Source organism: Ixodes scapularis, unplaced genomic scaffold, assembly GCF_016920785.2.
Source record: "Ixodes scapularis isolate PalLabHiFi unplaced genomic scaffold, ASM1692078v2 PGA_scaffold8__174_contigs__length_109621045, whole genome shotgun sequence".
Taxonomy (NCBI): Eukaryota; Metazoa; Arthropoda; class Arachnida; order Ixodida; family Ixodidae; genus Ixodes; species Ixodes scapularis.
In genome coordinates this window covers 61,642,322-61,657,638 of record NW_024609883.1, presented here as the reverse complement: position 1 = coordinate 61,657,638, position 15,317 = coordinate 61,642,322, and the positions used below count along the sequence as shown (strand labels likewise).

Below are 15,317 nucleotides of genomic sequence, written 5' to 3'. Positions count from 1 at the left end.
AGATTTCCCTAGGCATGACAAGAATCATCAAATTGTGCACAGAAGAGGAACATGAGGAGGAACCCGTGGAGCACAAGGTTTCTTGTAGGAAAGGTATGCTAAATTATATCAACGTTCATACTCTAACGGTAGTGACGAGTATCCTTATAATTAAGAGCAACTGTATACACATATTTAGTTCGCTTATGTTATGAATTTAATTCATTTATATTTTCTAGTGCAGTAAGAGGCAGATATAAAGGTCACAGTAGCGACTTGACAATGTCTCGGCCCTCCTAAAGTTGGCAGGTTGGGGCAGCGCATGCCTATACCACATAAGTATATCACATAAAAAAAATATTTACCATAGAATAGCGCATCCTCGATTGCGTCATTTAGCACTACGCACTACTGTTAGTGGACGTTAATCAAGGTATTTTTAATACAAAGCTCCTGCCCCGCAACGCAAACCTCACTTCGCACCGTCAAAATGTAGTCACAGCTTCCAGTGAACATATTAAAATCTGTATCTTGTGGGGATTGTGGCAACGAGGGTGCCGGACATGGGTTCGCGGGGGGCCAAGGGAGAAGAAGACAAGGTTGGGACGGGGCTGAGCTCGGGCCGGTGAACTCGAGGATTGTCGGAGACGGAACGGTGAAAGGACAAAGCGCTGCCTCCAGATCGTCCTACTATGAGACAACAAACCCTTCGTAGCTTGCGTTATCTCCTTCGTGGCATTCGAGGTGGGGCCTGATCGGGCTCTGACTTTAGTGCGCACCCACATTATCTGGCGCTCCGAACGTGGACTGATTAGCTGGCCTTCCTTTTCTGTCGTCACTTGGAGGTCACATTCGACGTGTTCCTCAACCTTTTTGGGTAAATATACGTACCTAACTCGCTAAACGGTCGTTACCGCGAGTCAACGTTGCCCGTCGCCATGAGGTCGAGCGTGGCTGCGAATAGGGACCGCTTTGTCCTAGCGACGCTTTGCGAGGATCGGACGCCGCCAGACGCGCTCCGGTGAGCGGAGTCCTTAGGCTCCCGAACGCTGTCGGAGCCTGGTACTCCAGCTCTGGCGGCGGACGTGGGAGGACGGCTGTTATGTTCGAGACGCTGTCGCGATTGTTGAAATTGCCAGGCCTACGTCTGTGTCCCAATGGCGGCTGAACGTCCCCGATGTTGATATAATCAGGAAACCCTGATGTGAAATCGGACCACGATTTCCTACAGGACCTAAATACATACATGCCCCTCCCGCCCCCCCCCCCCCCCCCCCCCCCCCCCCCCCCCCGCCGCCAGCCGAGGACAGACCGCGGACTCTCAGATCGGGTATCGTAGCAGTTTGTGTACGCTGCACAAGAAAGCAGAGTTTTATGACTTGTAATGAAGTGGTAAGCACGGAAATACTTGTTGAGGCCCGTAAAGCAGGTGGATTTTGTCAGCGGGTGTTGAGAAAACTTCTGGAAGACGGAGTTAAGACCAGGAACGCTGGTGAACTAGTTATGAGCACTTGGATTCATAACTTCTAGGCGAAGCCGCCTTGTTGCTTTGCTATGTGCCAACGATTGATGGAGAGGAGGATTATAGTCATCCTTCGGGGTCTTCATTAACTACGGAGGATGTTTAACTCGTGCGTCCACGACACTGCTCTGGATGGTCATTGCAGTGGCAGCAAGACTTATAAAACATATCGCGCAGCAATCTGGCCGGGGATGAGGCTGGACGTATTCCGGTACACTCATGGATGCCCGGCATGCCAGAGAACAAAGCCGAGAGCCGAGAAGCTTCCGGGTTTGATGCAGACGATGGCGAGACACCGTCCGTGGGAGGTGGTCGCCTGTAATATCAGAACACCCCGTCACAAGATGTTGATTCCCCAAGGATTGAGCAGGTGGCGCGTGGTGGTAAGAGCCCGAAGGAAAAATCCATCAATGTAACCGTGTTTGGCAGTCAATGTTTTCTAGTGGACCGCTGACTGTGCCTGACTGTACGTCAAGCATGTCTGATTGGCCAACAAGTTACTCTGACCGACAGTCAAACTCCAGTCAGACCCCGCTTGTTGGCTTTCTGATGGTTTCCTGGTGGCAGTCGGCCGCCGCAAAATTCCATAAGGATGTCTTGGTGGCGATTCTGACTGTACATCGATTGTCTCTGACTGTACGTCAAAAAGCTTTGACGTGCAGACAGACGTACGGTCAAAGGACGTAAAGTTCGTTCGGATACCACTATTTCGTCAAATCTATGAATACGAAAAGTAATCTATGCACGAGAAAACGATTTCGGGACGTGAGCCCATGAAACCGCTGACGTTAGAGATATGACACGCAACCGACCGACAACCTTGATCAGAAGCCCGCCGAAGCGACGAACAGGCCGAACACGACACTTCGCTTCGCCCATAGAGGCTTCGCCGAGCTTTCATGAACGATCGCTCTCGACTCGTTTTGTTTGCCCGCTTGCTCCAACCTGTCGATCCTGCCCGGGCTCTACAATGTCTTATGTTTTAGTAGAATTTCTACTCGACAAGACCCAGCCTGTTGTGAGTTCCGACGATGTAAGGGACTTTAGCGGTGTAGTTGAAGACGACGAGGTGTACCAGGTCTACTGGGCCGGTGACGCGCGAACAAAAGGATCGTTCTACGACGCGAAAGTATTCTACATGGCAGGTGAGTAGAACTGAAGTACGGCGAGTGATGTACGAGTGCTTTGCATAACATGCTAACGGCTTAACTGCATTTTCAACCGAAGCATCTCGTATAAAACGGATGGTGAAATCTAGTTCTCTAAGAAACGGCGTAGCATAGCGGTTACGGTGTCCGATTTGTACGCAAGTGGTCGCGGGTTCGATCCGCGGTAGTCCTGCTTTTTTTTTTTTCTTTTTTTTTTCTTGAACATTTTGTTTTATTGAGGCATTTGGCGATAATTATGAGTGCGTATAGCTTTACTCTTATATAAATGCTGCCCTTGTTGATGAAATTCCCTTGGCAGTGGCAGTCAGACGTCATCTGATGGACCATCAGATGACGTCTGATGGTCCATCACGTTCCACCAAGGCTGCTGACTGGCAGTCAGTGTCCCAAATTACGTAGCTTGATGGAATTTTCAATAGGGAGTCATCGCCACCTAGAATTCAGTGTCGGGGACGGGGTCTTAGTGAGAACCCACCCACTGGGCAGAGCAATATGCGGTTTCTCTGCTTACCATGGCTCTGAATTGGGAACGGCCCTACGAGGTAACCACGCAAGGGTCGCCTCTTACCTACGGACCCACCCGGCTTAGTACAAACGAGCAGTCTGAGCATGTTCACGCCACCGATTTGAAGGCGTATGTCCTTCGCGACCAGGACGCAATGAACGAGGCACTACGGAAAGATATGGGGAGCGTCCCTCTCTAACGACCTTTTCCGCGCAGCCCCGAGACCGGACCAGGCGCGGTGGTCAGCCGGATCGTGAGAACGGTGACAGCTGCTCGGGCCTTCGCTAGAGTAAATGCCGTAGAGTGCAATGATTCTGTACGCCTTGAAGGTGTTGTATAACAGATTATGCCCGTCTGGAGCGGCCGCTTGGGAGTGGCTCGGTATGGCGCCGCTCATGGTCGGCCCCACAGAGGCAACCCACCTGGCCAGAACGTGGACGCAATGGCCTCCCTCCCGGGTCAGCCAAGGCGGCCATACTGAACTCCGATGGTTCAACTCGCAGGGCACCCAACCTTGGAGGCGGCCAGTTCGGAGGAAGCACGGTAGTGAAGACGGACGGTTTTGACGGGGCCCAGTATCAAGCTCGGCGGGAGCAGATCTACCTGTCCCCACCGTAGCGAACTTTCCGGTTAACGGGGCAACCCCGTCCGCGGCAGGGGGACCAGCATGGAGCAGGGCCCCTAATACCCGGTGGCCACGAGGATGTCGTCCGAGCGTCCGGAAGCAGTCCGCCACGTCTCTCGACGACGGTGGAAATACCAGCCCAGACCAGAGGCAGGGCAGCAGGATGTCACCATCCCGCCGCCCTTCAGAGGGCATGCGCTAGGCCATCTGACCTGGCCTCTGGACTATGATAACCTGCTGGCTGTGCAGTGTCCCCTTTGTACACCCAAAAACATACACGGCCCGAGGTGTGTACCAGGAGCGATTGAAGACGCTGTCTTTTTCTGCCAACGTGGAGGCCAGAGTTCAACTGTTCCGACGAGACAGACCCGACCTGCTTGCACCCGAGGCCCGGGGACATATTGAGCCTTCTGGAGGCCACGCCGCCGCCACCAACGTCGTCCAAGGCCCCTCAGCCGTCGCCGCACAAACGTCGACGTCCGCCTGCCACGCTCATCGCCGCTCCAGTGGCCATCCAGGACGCCCCCGTGTTCAAGCCTAGCGACCTCCTCTGAAAAGAATCCCCGTACTCAAGCCCCTCAGTACCGCGTTTGAAGGGGGATGGGGGGGGGGGGGGGGGGGGAGCTGTAGGGATTGTGTCCACGAAGGGTCGGACATGGGCTTGCGATGGCAAAGGGAGAAGAATACGAGGATGGGACGGGGCAGAGCTCGGGCAAAGAGCCCGAGGATGGCCGGCTACGGAACGGTGACAGGACAACGCACTGCCTCAGATCGTCCAACTGAGAGGCAGTAGATCTTTCATATCTTGCCTGCGCGATCTTCTACCTTGCGGTCGAGGAGGAGCCTCATTCGGCGGTGGCCAATGGGTACACCCAAAAACTTGAAAATAAAGTTTGTTTTTTTCTATTCTGAGTGACATTCTAGATTGTATTGACTAGGAGAATACAAAACGAGCGTTTAGCCAGTTGTGTGCTCCTGCGTTACCTTCGAAAGAGCGATCTCGTGCCAACTTCGCTGAGAACCGTTTTCTTTGCTGTCGGAAGCAGGAAGTTGCCGGTGGTCATACCCCATTCTGCTAGATATTCACAAAACATTTATGGAATGCACGAGCCGTAAGGGTGCACTGCCGCCCTCTATTTAGAATTACACTCGAGAGGAGGCGTAGTACATTATATATCACAAATGACGTCGATACTCCAAACTTGTATATTTGCCCTTGCGTTGCACTCGAGCATCACGAGCGCAACGCAAGGGCATATGAACAAGTTTGGGATATTGACGTAATAACTGATAAAATGTGTACGCACTAAAAAGCCTCTTCACGGTTTGGGTTCGCCGCGAGCGCATTGTGGACGAGGTTATATTCGGGAAAGGATAACGTTTTGGTACGCTATCCGAAACCTCTCTATTTATAAAGAGCATCGCATCATAGCGAGGGAACCTAGACATTGGACGAAGAAATAATAGCAGACGCGGGGATCTCAAGGAAATAAATAGAGACCCGATATGCGCCTAAGCTCTCGTTGTATACTATTTTTCTCTCTTCGTTTACCGCCAGCTGTCGAAACTAATCGTTTTTTTTATTTAACGCTTTTATGATATTATACGCTAGACTAAACTTACTTTTTGATTTTGTAATTAAAACAAGTAAATAACTTACGAATTGGCAAACGATTTTATTTCTTAGAGAAAAAGAACGGCAGCCGCGGTGTCGCTGGAAGTCTGTCCACGCAGGACACGCTTTCTGCTGTGCACAGCAGTTTCTGGACAGAAGTGGAGGCATTTTCTCCGCTTCCGGTTTGCCTTAGGGTGTGTTTTTGTTGACTCAAAACCTCCCTCTGTCGTAGCCTTTGGAAAATGGCTTGGAGTGTGCTCGTGACGCAGGGCAGAACGTAGCCACTCACATTCTGCTTTTTGTTGACAAGCCCTACACTGTTGCTAGTTCTCAAGCACTCGGAAAAATGAAAAGGCCGGAAATGACAGTGAGGAGGCGAGTAGGAAATCATTTCTATTTGCGTGGCCGATATTGACACTGAAAACGTACGCATGCAACGAAACGTTCACGTTCGTTTAGAAGGGTGCACAATTTTTGGCCTTGCACTGCAAAACACGTGTCCTGTTTGGACAGCCCTTAACATGACAAAAAAGGGAAAAAGAGAACGTTAATTTTCTATCCTGTGTCTAGAGTTCCATTGTGGTGGTCTACAGCTCTTCGACGAGTAGACTCTGCACATGTAAAGAAGCCTAATGAAAGCCGCTGTGTCAGAACCTATGTTCCGGTATAAGGTTCTGCGTCTTCAGCGCTGAAGAAGCTATCACTTATTGAAATTCTGATCGCTGCTTGAGGCTCCAAGTAGGTTTAGCTTAAATTTCTTTTAATCCTACTCTTTATCTATTGTACCCGATTTGGACGCGAATACCCAGAAAAAAATGAAATTCATAAAAGTTGTTTAAGGCACGTTTTAGTGGATATGAAAGCATGGTTAACATTGTGCTCGCAGGCGAGATCGTCATGGAAAAGTGCACCTTCGCCTGGACCAAGAAAAAAGAAAACCTGGAGAGCCCAACACTGAACTCAGTGTCCCTGGAGATTGCGCCGGGATCCCTGGTGGGAGTGGCCGGTTTCGTAGGCAGCGGCAAGTCTTCGCTTCTGTCCGCCATCTTGGGAGACATGCATTGCATAAAGGGCACCATCAGGACCTCCGTAAGAGCCTCTCGATGCGCGTGTGGCATTCTCCAAACGCCTTGATGACTGTGTTGCTAGATGGTTAAAGTCGCATTTAGCCTTTGGAAATCTTGTGAAACTATTGAGTCTTTGGCGTCGTGGTTAGTGAAGCACTAAACCAGATACAATCTGAAGAAATCTCGGTCAAAAATGCCTGATGACCACAAGCGACTGAACGTGCTCCCTGCGTCCTGCATTAAAGTAGCCAGCGCTTTGTCGCGCCAGCCGCCGTTGCCTCGAAGTAGAGCCGTAGTGACAGGTGTTAAAAAGGCCAGGTACAAGAAATAACCCACCGAAAAGCAACTCGTAGGGGAATACGAATAATGTTAGCGATCTAGCCGGCGAGTGGCTGGTTTATCGTGTTATTAAAACACACATACATCAAGGGCAAGCTTCGTTCCTGATAACCAAATAAAGAAACAACTACCCGTAAACTCCAGACAGATGCCTCACCCCCGAAAAGTAACCCACCCCTATTTTTGGTTTCATGTACTATTCCTTTAATTACGGAACAGCATTCCACTTCTATTAATTATTGTGTTCGTATCAATGATGACCTCGGCGTAAATGCGTCTATAGTTATCTAAGACGGCATATAAGCGAACATTGCTGACTGGAAAGTACATGCATCTCTGCTTCATTGCCCTTCGCCGCGATAACAAGCTTGGCAGCAACACATAATCCAAAAATAGAATTTCTTAAACTTTTCTTGATTGCACAACAAAAGTTAACCCGCTCCTTATTTTCACTAAATGTTTTCTTGATTTTAGGTGGGCTATCTTTCGTGATATTACGGTATTCTCCTTTTCACTCCAGGTCCGACTGCCACCAACGCTACTATCCCATGAACTTAATCAAGCGGCGCTAAAATGTCCTTCGTAACGTTACTCGTCGTCTGCGTGCGTTTTTTAGCACTGAATAAACCAATCACGCACAAAACAAAAAAACGCGGGATTGCGGCATGTTTCCTCAATGGGATTAGTTGTGTTACTGATAGCAAGCGCACCAAAAAAAATTGTCGTTACAATTAAATCTTGGCGCTCATTCATCAACTCCATTAAAGTGGCTGGATAAAAGCCTTCCTACAAGTTAGGGACATTCTTTGAAGTGCATGCCGACCTCGTGAAGGTGCATGTTTTAGGAATGGCGGCGCACAGCAGAATACTGAATTGAATGACGCCATTTTGTTACAGCGGAATGTGCTTATTTATTTATATTGGTTGCCGTTACTTGTAAAGAGAAGTATCGAGGGATTTTACACTCCATTGGATTGCAGCTTCGACAGCAGTCGTACTTAATGCGAGAGACACGTTGAGCGTACCGCATTGATTAACGGCAATTTTTTTCTTGCAAATTCCGCTCACTAGAGGTGGTCATAATGATAATAGTAATAATAATATTATAATAATATTAATAATAATAATATTAATAACGACAAAAATCATTTTATTTCACGTCTTCATTGTAATACACAAGAGAACGGTTCCGTCGAAAGTCAATAGTTGCTTGTGGGACTGGACCCGGCAGTGGCGCAGAAAAGACAAAAACTATTCACATAAGAAAGAAAAAAAATCGATTATTTTAAAAACAAAAAAGAAGAAAAAAATCTCAAAGAATAACAATACGAGCCAAGAAAACCGTACACCAAGTAGGATCTCTTACAAAAACAAGGTCCCTCTAATACTGAAGGAAAAAATATAACACTATAACATTGAAAAAGGCAAATGGAAAAACATAAATTATATAGAAAGTCTTACAAAGTTAGAAAAAAAAAAGGTCAATCAAAAAAGCAAGAACACAGTAACGCGCAACATACTGTAGTACGAGTTTGCGCTTTGCGATAAATCTGTGAAAGTAGCGACGACAAAAAAAAAAAAGAAACAAACTATATTCTACAGCCACTTGAAGGAGCTAACGTAGGGACACAAATTAAAATATAAAAATTTAGCATATTGTTTTTAGCTGAAAAATGAAAGGAACGATTTTGCAGAATATAACATTCATGATACACAATGGAGCCTTATAGCCACATAGCTAAGATACGAGTTCCACGACAAGTCATTGTCAAATATAACCCTAAATATTTGGCTGTGTCAACATATTGTACACGTGAGCAGCTGCAGCAAGTATACACTTGAGCATGTGGAACACAAGTGGAAAATCAAGGGAGTTGCGTTTTAGTGAACTGCAGATACAAATGAGTTTAGTTTTTTAACATTCATTTTTATAAGATTTATATTAAACCAGTCCATTATCTTTGTAGCATTAACGTGTAACAGGTTAAGTGCATTGCGCAAATTTATATGGCAGAAAATAATAACGTATCATCTGCGTATTGAAAGATGTCACCACCTGACATCGTCTTAGCGAGATCGTTCACATAGAGGTAAACAGAAGAGGGGACAAAGCAGAACCTTGAGGAACTCCGGCTTTAAGAAATACTTTGGCGCTCTGGATATTAGTGACTGAAACCCGCTGTGTCCGGCTCGTCAGAAAGTATTGAAATATTTTAAAGAAATGACCTATAAACCCTTAGTCAAACAACATTTTGAATAATATTTTGTGACTGATAGAATCGAACGCCTTGGACACGCCGAAAAATAGAGCGCATGCATATTTTTTGTTTTCCGAAGTGTCGTGTAACTTATTCATAACAATAATAATAATAATATTCATAATAATAATGTTTATTTCCATCAAACGTTGATGTTCAGAAAACAGCTATAAGATAAAGCTTGACGGGTCCCTGACCGCCTACAGCAGTAGCAGGAGAGCGAGGAAATAGAACAGTGAACAAAGGGAGAATAAATATACAGAGACGGCCATCATTATAACATGCTGAGCACATGCTTTAGATTATTTTATTGTTTACATAGCAAGTCACGACGGACAACAATGATTAGTTCAAAGTGATAAAAAAAACTATGCAGAAGAACTAACAAAGGAAAGGGACTACAATTAATCATGAATGAAAAATTGTGAACTTGCTTTTCTTAGCGATAACTTAGCCGAATCGGTACCTTTAGGTACATGCAGATTGGGTAATTTAGAAAAGTCGTATTTCAGCATTTGCGTGTCATAGTCTTGTTCTGGGTGTGAACCTTTCCCAACCTTGAACTCCGCAGGTAATTGTGTGTATGTTTTGAGATTTAGCGGATTTACATCGAGTTTCGAGATGGTGTATAGAAAACAGCTCGTGACTTAACCCCTTGAAATTCAAATCCAAAAACCAAGAAGCGTGATGTTACTTGTTTTGCATATAACCTGGATATGGCGTATCAGTTTCTCCAGTCTCCTTCATCAGAGATCTTGGAGTGTATATTTACAGCTCACTTGCTTTCAACAATCATGTCTTCGCTAGAGTAAATGCAGTGTTGAGGATGTTAGGAAGGATTTCAAGTATTTGTCGTCAATTTACAGCTCCCTGTTGCTTTCTACTTTTATTTAAGTGTCTAGTTTGATCGCTACTGGAAGTAGTCTGTCTTTTGTAATTCATTGACTCCGTCGCAAGAGCAAGCTATTTAAAATGTACGGAAACGAATGGTAAGAATTTTTATAGGACCGCTACATTAGATGGAAATATTTCTATCGGTATGAAACATTGCGTCATAAATGTTCGCAGCATAAATTCGCCGTGAAAACAGATTTTTTATTCCTTCACAAATGTGTTCATGGCAGAGTAAATTCGGCGGCTTTATTACAAAATATTGACTTTCATGTTCCCTCTCGCCCGAGTCGAAACATTTGAACTTTTTATCCATCTTGCTTGTCAGCTGTAATCCCATTGTCAATGATACAAATTGCTTGGGATTCACTGAAATTTAACCTCGATATTTTTTCATCTACTCCTGAGTTTATGTTAAATCTACTAGACTGGATGTCTGCGAACTAATCAATAATCAATTTTTGCGTTATAATAATGTTCCATGACTTTTATTGATTTAACTTTGTTGTTTCCTGCATTTTTAGGTTTTACTTCACGTGTGTTCAGTGCACCGCACTTTAAAACAAAAAATAATCTATTATTTAATATTATTACTATAGCTACGGAACAAGGTAATTTATGTGATTATCACACAGCATAATCTCAGAGAACAGAACACCGATAACTTCAAAAGAGTTTAATTTTTCAATTATATTAGTTGAATTTAAAATGAAATATTTAGTAATCTTAAAAAAATATTTTTAGACCGAAAACGCACAGCTTGCGTTTAATCACACTTATTTGTGACACGTTGCTATGACTCCAAATTTCTAATTTAGATAGCGTCAGGTTTGCCATGAATATTAACAAATCAGAGTTTTCTGCGGAAAATTGCAGACTTGTGTCACCGGCATATTGACAAACATTTCGTTGCATTGATATTTATGATAACATTAACGTATATCTTAAAAAGGCAATCACACAGAATACTACCCTGCGGTGTGCCAGAAGAAATAGGTTTTATGCTGGAGGAGTTCCCATTGATGCTGACATATTGCATTCAATTCCCCAGATACGACCGCATGAGCTGTAAAGCGTGCCCTCGATATCCATAATTATCTGGTTTTGCAAGTAGAATTTGATGATTAAGACAGTCGAATGCTTTAGTAAGATCTATGAATACTTCAGAGCCATCTTTTTGCTTTCAAAGATTGGCAAAACAATTGCTTTAACAAGGGATGCAGATTTAGTAGTCTTGTGCTTTCTAAATCCGTACTGGGATACTGTTATCAAGTCATACTTATCTGAACAGTTTATTAATCGTGTGTGAAGGACTTTTCCAGTGACTTGGACAACACTGGAAATATTGAGCTTGGTATATATTTTCCGATTTCGTTGATGCTTCTTTTTTATTTGTTACTGAAACTTTGGAACTTTTTATTCGCTTAGGTAACACTCCTGTAGTATAGAAAGATTAAGTATATGAGTTATCACAGGTTCTAACAAATAAATACCTTGCTTTACTGGTTTTACTTGAATGCCATCCGCGTCACAACTTTCGCTATTTTTAAGCTGAAAAAGAAATGCATTCATTACCCTTGGGTCAACAACCGGGTCTACATATATCGAGTCACTTTTTCTTTTATCGCTAAAACCGGAAACATTATTTGTTTCAGTCGTACTTGCGATATTTGCAGATATGTTTTTTAAAAATATTTGCCAATGAGCACCTAGGAAGTTCAGTCTTATTAGAATAATTTTGTTTTTAGCAGAACCGGATGGGCGACTACGACGAATAAGAAAGTTTATTTGTTTCAGCATAACTTCGGCACGTCCAATATATCCAAATGATATCGCTGTCTGACACATATAACTTTTTTTTAAGTTGTTCTGATAGTTTTTGAACATTCTAAGATCTCTCTGACAAATTTACTATGTAAGACGTTTTTTGTGCTAATTTTACAATGTAGATCTGGAGTTATCCAAGTAGAAAGCGTTAATTTTTTTTATGAGTATTAAAGTGAAGTATATCCTGTACAAGCTAAGAAGTATTTTAATAAAAGTGTTTTATGTACTTTCGGCACTGTGGCCACCTTCTCCACGCACTGGCACCACTTGTGCAGCGACCTTTCCATGCCCTTCTGGAAGCCCTTTTTGGAAGTGCCTCAAACCCCCACCTGGACAGGCGCTTCCAGCTTATCAATAACCACGGAATGGCGCCTTTTCAGGGGTTATCTCTTCACCCGAAAAAATGATAACTGCTGGGGGCCCGCTCAGGCCATACCCCTGAACGATCAAACTTCTGACCGGTGGTACGACGTGTCAGAAAGATGGCCCAACCCGATCAGCCGTCGCTCAATCACTGCGGCGTGTGCGTTCACGTGATGCCGTCTTTCTCACACGTCGTAAGACCAATCGGACGTGTAGTCGTGCATGTCTAATTTTTGACCGGGACCCGAGTTCTTGTTACCTGCTTGGTGGAATAAAAAACAAAGACCTGCGAGGATCTTTATTTTGGTCTTTAATAGTTGATGTACTCCGTTTCACGAAAGCTTGGCGAACTGTGGAGGCTAGCGAAGCTAGGGCCCCGCGACCCAATAAGAGCGTTGTGCCGAGGCACGTGACCCGACATCACGGGAGCATTTGTGTCACCACGACAGATGTGAGGCGCGGGGCCCGGAGGAGCCGGCTGTCGTCTGCTAGCCAAGAGTCGTCTGCTCGTAATAAACTTCGAATTAGTAACTCCGACAGTACGCATCTTTGACTTATTAACTGTTCCCGGTCCATTGTTTTTATATTTACCTTACTTTACCTATATATATATATATATATATATATATATATATATATATATATATATATATATATATATATATATATATATATATATATATATATATATATATATATATATATATATATATATATATATATATATATGTATATATATATATATATATCCTAAATAGGATTGCTTAGTATTTCAGTGTTTTTTACGTTAATTTCAGCGTCTGCTGAAGTATGGGACGATTTTGATGCGAATTTGCTTTCGGGTCTACTTTTTGGGCCGAAACACGGCTTTGGCCTTAACGTTTATGGCCTTATAGTCTAGAAGACGTCAACGTATAGCCAAACTTGAGTTTTTATGGCTAGAGTGTGTTTATCTTAGCCATGGGTCGCCAAAAAAGTTCCACAGTCAGGCTTCACTTTTGGTTGTTCGATTTTTATGTTGCAAATTTAGACCCAAATTGCCAAACAAATGTCAGATTTAGGCTTTACTGTTGTATCTTCGGTTTATACGTATCGTCTCTGGCTCTTGTCTGGCCCTTTTTTAAATTATGTGGCGAGCCGATATAAAAGCCCTAAAAACGCCAAAAAAAAAATACTTTTAACTAACTAACGTCTTGGTTGCAAACCCGTATTAGGCCCAAGTTAGTCGCCTAGAATTTCGAACCTTGTGCTGCTTTACTTGTTTCCCTGGACTGCAACTTGGGTGTGGGCCACTGTATTATAAATTGCCAATCAACTGCAGTCTTAGCCTGATGAAGGCTACTGTAGCACCTACACCCATCTGAGGTGTATCATAATCGCTTCATTTGAGGACAACGGGAGGATGTGTCCCAACGGGAGAATGCGACAAATTATAAAGAAACGTAGAAGTCACATATTGTTGACGTCTCCGGCAACCACTTGGTCATTAGAATAGCCTACACACATGTGATATATAGAGCTTGTCATAATATTTGGATTGCATGCGGTCTGTCGCGCTGTAAGTGTATTGTTAATTCATGAAGTGGATCTGTCGGATTACTAGCCGTTGCATAACGCCACTCTTGTGACGTCATTTTTGGCACGCTAGAGCAGCTTCTTTTGATCTTTTGATAATTAACATGGGTATACAAAAGTCAAGATTCTAAATGTGGCAATTGGCAATATCGGCGTAGTATGTAAAGTCCATAAGCTACTATAATATTGAGGAAAAAAAACTTGCACCATTTTTACCCCAATCGGCTTTTGCCAGATTGATAGGGAAGGGATACCTCAAAGTAGGGCGACATTGTTCCATAAAATGGGAAGATTGCTGTCGTCTATTACGTACAAACAAGTTATCCAGTGCAGACGCACTCTTAACTTGTTGTCTGTGAACCTACTTTTTACAACACCTTCTGGCTGACGCAGGGCCGCATCAGCTACGTCCCGCAAATGGCCTGCGTGTACAACATGACAGTCCGGGACAACATCCTGTTCGGTGAGAAGTTCGATCCGGTGCGCTACGGCCGAGTCTTGCAGGCCTGTGAGCTGCTCACTGACATCGAGAAGTTTCCTGCCGGGGACCTCACTGAAGTGGGAGAAAAGGTTTGGGACATCTGAAGCGTTTCCTTGTCATACAATTTAGAATTTCAGTACGGGAGACACTCCTATCAAAGGCTGCTGTCCCAAACTTCTAGGGAATTCATGGAGGTGACGAAGAGGCTAAGAGCGAATTAAATTGGGCGCCAGCGCCTCCGATCGAGGTTTCTCGCTGTGCAGTCAAAATGCGTCACGGTTCGCTTGCGCACGGCGCGAGTGCAGTTTTCAATCGGGGAAGAAAATGCTCAACAAGCCCGCGTCTACTTTCGCGCCATCTATCTAATGACGTGCGAACGTGCGAATTGAACGAGTGCGGAAACTGCAAGGGCCGTGCAGCATGCACGTTTCCGCCTCCTGGACGTTGTGGTTTGGTGCTGACGGGGAAAGTGATGGGGTGCAGCAGTTCTGAGTTTCCACATGGCCTATATTGTTCAGAACAGTGAATCATAACTGTACTTCAAGCCTCCTTCGAAAATGATTTGCTATTTTCTTTCAAGGGCTTGCAATCATTGTCACTTTCAATCAATTTACTTCGGACAACGAGAAAAGCATATTCTTCCGATTATGACACGCGGAAAATACGGCAATTTGTCACATTTCTCGGCGGGGAAACACTTTTTGCTCAAATACTTCTCGCCTAATCGCATCTCATCGAGCTGGAGGTGGCGCCGAATCCAGTCGGGCAACGGACCACCAGGAATTCGTAACACACATGTCGCGGTGATAGACGAAAAATCCACACCGCAAGGCTTTTTTATCGTGAAGATGGCCTGGTACCGATATCAGAACCGTAACCCTTTTTCCGATGGGGCGGCGTCATATAGAACTGCAAGCTAACCTGACGATTTTTTCGGTACAAAATATAGCTCTACTCTTTTTTCAGAAAGATGGAGTTGAAGTTGTTATTGCAGTCCCTGATATTAAAGCACTCACTAATATTCGAAGCTTTCTTTAGACACACTAACAACCGGAGGGGAAGCGCACCACGCTTTTGAGATTAAAGTTGAAAAAATAAAAA

The 15,317-nt window shown here is 44.4% G+C and overlaps 1 protein-coding gene across 1 annotated transcript in view; it reads left to right on the top strand.

Moving 5' to 3' along the window:
* Positions 1 to 15,317, top strand: part of LOC8033032 (ATP-binding cassette sub-family C member 2-like) — a 93,111-nt gene that overhangs the window by 38,711 nt on the left and 39,083 nt on the right. The window contains exons 6-9 of the mRNA XM_042287003.1: positions 3 to 65; positions 5,287 to 5,304; positions 6,289 to 6,504; positions 14,129 to 14,305. Coding sequence (XP_042142937.1) covers positions 3 to 65; positions 5,287 to 5,304; positions 6,289 to 6,504; positions 14,129 to 14,305 — 474 coding nt within the window. The remainder of the gene's footprint in view (positions 1 to 2; positions 66 to 5,286; positions 5,305 to 6,288; positions 6,505 to 14,128; positions 14,306 to 15,317) is intronic.